This window comes from Gekko japonicus, unplaced genomic scaffold, assembly GCF_001447785.1.
Source record: "Gekko japonicus isolate JY-2015 unplaced genomic scaffold, Gekko_japonicus_V1.1 scaffold263, whole genome shotgun sequence".
Lineage (NCBI taxonomy): Eukaryota > Metazoa > Chordata > Lepidosauria > Squamata > Gekkonidae > Gekko > Gekko japonicus.
This window is the reverse complement of record NW_015161957.1, coordinates 1,366,229-1,370,788: the sequence shown is the minus strand read 5'-3', so window position 1 is coordinate 1,370,788 and position 4,560 is coordinate 1,366,229. Positions and strand designations below refer to the sequence as shown.

At 41.3% G+C, this 4,560-nt stretch overlaps 1 protein-coding gene across 1 annotated transcript in view; it reads left to right on the top strand.

Moving 5' to 3' along the window:
• Positions 1–244: 244 nt before the first annotated feature.
• The window catches only part of LOC107126031 (neuropilin and tolloid-like protein 1), a gene marked incomplete at its 5' end in the record, with an annotated part of 72,057 nt that continues 67,741 nt past the window's right edge, over positions 245–4,560 (top strand). The window contains 2 exon segments of the mRNA XM_015429526.1: positions 245–286; positions 413–540. Coding sequence (XP_015285012.1) covers positions 245–286; positions 413–540 — 170 coding nt within the window.

Sequence of the window (4,560 nt, the reverse complement as noted above, 5' to 3'; positions counted from 1 at the left end):
AAAAGGGGAATGAGGGAGTTATGATCTAAGGAAGCTTTTTCCATAAAGAAAAACCTAATGCCAGCTTGTTCAAATGGCTACATGAATTTTATTTCCCTTCAGTAGTGACTTGTGAGTCACATTTATGTAGTACTCATTGAAAGTCCTTCTCTGCAGGCCTCCAGAATAAAAAGTAATCCTGCTTTGTAACGGAATTTTTTGGGAAAAAAACACTAATATTTCTCTTCCTTGATTTTATTTTAAGATCCTGACTTCAAGGACCTTGGTGTTTTGAAACCATTGCCAGGTCGGTATGTTCAATGTTTCATAACACTTGGAAGACTCAAGTTTTGCTTGCAATAATAATAATAGAAATATTTCCTGGTTCCTTGGGTTTGAATGTTTTTTTGTTATTATACTTCATTTTTTTCAGTTTGTGAGTTTGAGATGGGAGGATCTGAAGGAATTGTGGAATCTCTGCAGATTGGGAAGGAAGGGAAAGCTTCTGAAACTGAGGCAGTAGACTGTAAATGGTACATCCGAGCGCCACCACGATCCAAGGTCAGTCCTGTTCCCTACTTTGATTTGGGACTTAATTTAAGAAAGTGACTTGACTAATACAGCAACTTTGTACAGACAGGCTTTGCTTAATAAGGTTTGCAATGCTAAACCTGTAAACTATTATTTGCCTTTCAGGGGGGTGGAGGTGGAAGCAATTTGTCACTGTACAAAGTAACCTTCACTTTGCTATAAATAATGATTTGTGCTGCAAAATAGGTAGGTCATTTTGTGCTATAGGAAGTTTCTAGGTTTGGTACCTCCCTAGTCATCAATTTATAGCCCCAAAGTACACAGTCTTTTCACATTATATGCACAGTATTCAAATATAATTCATTCAGGTCTGTACTTTTTTTGTGGGTTTTTTGCATTCTGTTGGTACTCGAAGAACAATATTTTATTACTGGGGGAAATTATTTACCAGTAGCATTTACATAGCATGCAAAACACTTTGTGTACCTTATTTTGTAGTCCTTACAACAACCTTGAAAGGTAGGTTAGTATGATTATCCCCTATATATCGAAGATAAGAGGTGGTAATAGCTGAGGTAAACTGAGCTGAGCAAGTGGTCACAGTGGAGGCAAGTTCATAAGTCAGTCAACTGCCAGTGTAAGGGCTATGTGTAATAGAAAGCCCGTTTGGTGTAGTGGTTAGGAGCACAAACTGTAATCTGGGAGAATTGGGTTTGATTCCCCACTCCTCCACATGCAGCTGCTGGTGTGACCTTGGGTCAGTCACAAGTTTTTTCAGAGCTGTTCTCTCAAGGGTAGTTCTTGAGAGAGTTCTCTCAGCCCCACCTACCTCACAGGGTGTCTGTTGTGGAGAAGGGAAGGGAAAGGAGATTGTAATCCACTCTGAGGTTCCTTCAGGTAGTGAAGGGCAGGGTATAAATCCAATCTCCTCCTCCTCCTCCTCCTCCTTCTATAGATGAAGGGTGTCCTCGTAGGGGTGTATTGAATAGTGATAAGCAACACCTAGCCTGCACCCACATCATTTAGTGAACTTTATATTTTATTTTATATTTAATTATTTTGAGTACCACTCAAGTAAATAAAATGTAAAGAAGGAAGGAAAAAAATGTGAGGAACACAAGTACCCTCTTTTCTTACATAAATGTTCCATGTCTTTGAGATCTTTGATAAAGTTATACTTCTGCTCCCTAGCACTGAGGGATATATATCTATTATTTGTTGATATTTAAATCTGGTTAGCCCAGAAGCAAGTCTAATGCTGCTCCCCCCAACTCCCATTCATTATGTGGGCTTTAGTACCACAAATAATTTTTTTTTCTAAAAATCACAATTTTCCCAGTTTCATCCAATTAACATTTCTGGTTTGCTATACAGCTCTGGGATTTTCACTACTGATTTTGCATTTGGCAATGGCAATTATTTGGATCCAGCCCTTGCTTTCTGGCTCTGGCAAAGCACTTCTTCTGGCTATCGGGGTGAGGAGGTCTGAATGGGGACTTTCCCATAGGGTGACAGAATATCTGCTACCTTTAGAGAGCTGTTGCACGCAGTACAGATCCCCAGTGGCATTCCTTTACAGGGTTTGGAGGGATGGGTCTCAGGTAAACAGGTAAAACAGCTCTGTGCCTCTTAAGAGGAGGCTTACCTTTCTTGTGTGAGAGGGGAAGGCAAGAGGGCAGGTGTAAGTTGCAGTGTTCCCTTGAAAAGGGCTTGGGAGTGGAACCAATCAAGACTGCCCTGGTTACTCAGTCCAGTCAGCTCAGGAGAGGTGCTGGTGAGAAGAGGAAGGACCAGCTGCTTGCAAACGTCCTCCCCTCTCCATCTGAGGTTAGGTGGCAGCAACCCAAGCAGATGTGGTTGGAAGAGAGGTCAATTCAGACCCTGATTAGCCCTCCCATGGCACATCTCCACATTGCACCCAGAACTGTTTCGGGGGGGGGGGAGTTAACTGAATCTCAGGGAAATTCCTTTATGAGTTTCCCATTGGCATTCCGTCCAATGGCTTTAAATCATAACCTCAGCAGGCCATATAGCAAAAGTCTAATGCTTTCTTTGGGAGCTGCGGTGGCTCAAGTGGTTAAGACGCTGAACTGCAGGTTGTGGAAGGTCAGTAGTTCAGCAGTTCGAGGCCCGGGTTGCCGCATGACGGAGTGAGCTCCCGTCTCTAGTTCCAGCTCCTGCCAACCTAGCAGTTCGAAAGCAAGAAATTGCAAGTAGATAAATAGGTACCACTTCGGTGGGAAAGTAACAGCGTTCCATGCGCCTTGGTGTTTAGTCATGCCGGCCACATGACCACGGAAACGTCTTCAGACAGTGCTGGCTCTTCAGCTTTGAAACGGAGATGAGCACCGCAACCCTAGAGTTGGACTCGACTGGCTTTCGAGCAAGGGAACCTTTACCTTTACCTAATGTTTTCTTTAATCAGGCAAAGCTGCAGGTGTTTGGGGATCTTTCACCAGAAACATGAGCTAAACGTTGAGCTTTAAGGCTGAGCTTTATCATGTCAGTTCTATTGTACAACAAAAGGAAATATCAGTTATGATATTCAGTTTAAGCTTCTTTTTCATGAGGTTAAACAGTAATATATTTGTACTATGGAGAAAGATTGAAATGCATTAATATAAAATTCATATGTTAACTTTGTAGTGTAACTGCTGTGGTATGCTCTTATAATAAATGAATAACACATACATGTTCTATATTGAGTGGGACCTGGTTACTATTCATACTTATGTTCCTCCTGTTGGAGTCACCATCATTGCTATGGGAAGTACCCATGTGATCCTATTTAAAGACATTATATGGAACATCCATACAGTACACAGGTGACATAGTATTCAGTTATGGGTAGTGCTTTTGCTGCAGTAACTACATTGCAAAGATAACGTATGGGATTATTATTAGGACTCAAAAACAACAGATGCCTAAAATGATAGCCTAGTTTGTATTGTGTGTGTGTGTGTTGCCATCAAGTCACAGCTGATTTATGGTGACCCCACAGAGGGGCTTTCAAGGCAAGTGAGAAGCACAGGTGGTTCACCATTTCCTTCCATGGCCATCTAACTAGGTCTGACCCAGCTCAGCTTGTGAGATCTGATGAGACTGGGCTGTACCATGCCACCTTCTGTCCTAGTTGTATTAGCATGACAAATACTGGCATTAGGACACTTTTGTATCACTTGCATTTTGTAGAGTATCAAAACAGTAAGATACAGAAGATGGTTTCCCCCAATATTAGCTGAAGTACAGTCATGAGAAGCTAGAAAAGATTCTTAAGTGTAAAAACAAGTGGCAACCAAGATCAAGTTAATTCATATCATAGTATTCGTAGGGGTGTGAAAGTTGGATAATGAAGAAAGCTGACAGGAAGAAAGTTGATTCATTTGAAATGTGGTGTTGGAGGAGAGTTTACTGATTCTGTGGACAGCCAAAAAGACAAAGAAGTGGGTTCTAGATCAAGTCAAGCTTGAACTCCCCCTAGAATCTAAAATGATTACACTGAAGCTATCATACTTTGGTAGTTGGTAGTTGGAAAAGAGGAAGACCCAACATGAAATGGATTGACTCAATCAAGGAAGCCATGGTCCTCAGTTTGCTGGACATGAGCAATGCTGTTAACAATAAGACATTTTGGAGGCCATTAATTCATAAGGGTGTCATGAGTTGGAAGTGACTTGATGACACTTAACATACATGCACACACCTGAAGAACATGTTCCACAGGTTATAAGGTGGGATCATGAGGTTATAAGGAAGGACTGTATCTCTCCAGAGCTCTTAAAAATGCTTCCCTGGATCAGTGTTGTTGGTGGTTTATTTGGTTTCTTTTGGGTTGGTTTTTTTTTTTTGGCATTCCAATATGTTTTGGGGCTAGTAATCACATAGATTACTAAAGTTGTTTATTCCCAGGTAATTTACTTTGGTTTACATTAAGTAAACTGTACATTGTCAGTGGCTGTACTTTAGGGGCTTTGTTTACTAGCATTCAGGTGGCAATGTTACGTAAGAAAAAAAAAGTCTCAGGAAACTTCTCCGTACATTCGGGGGGGG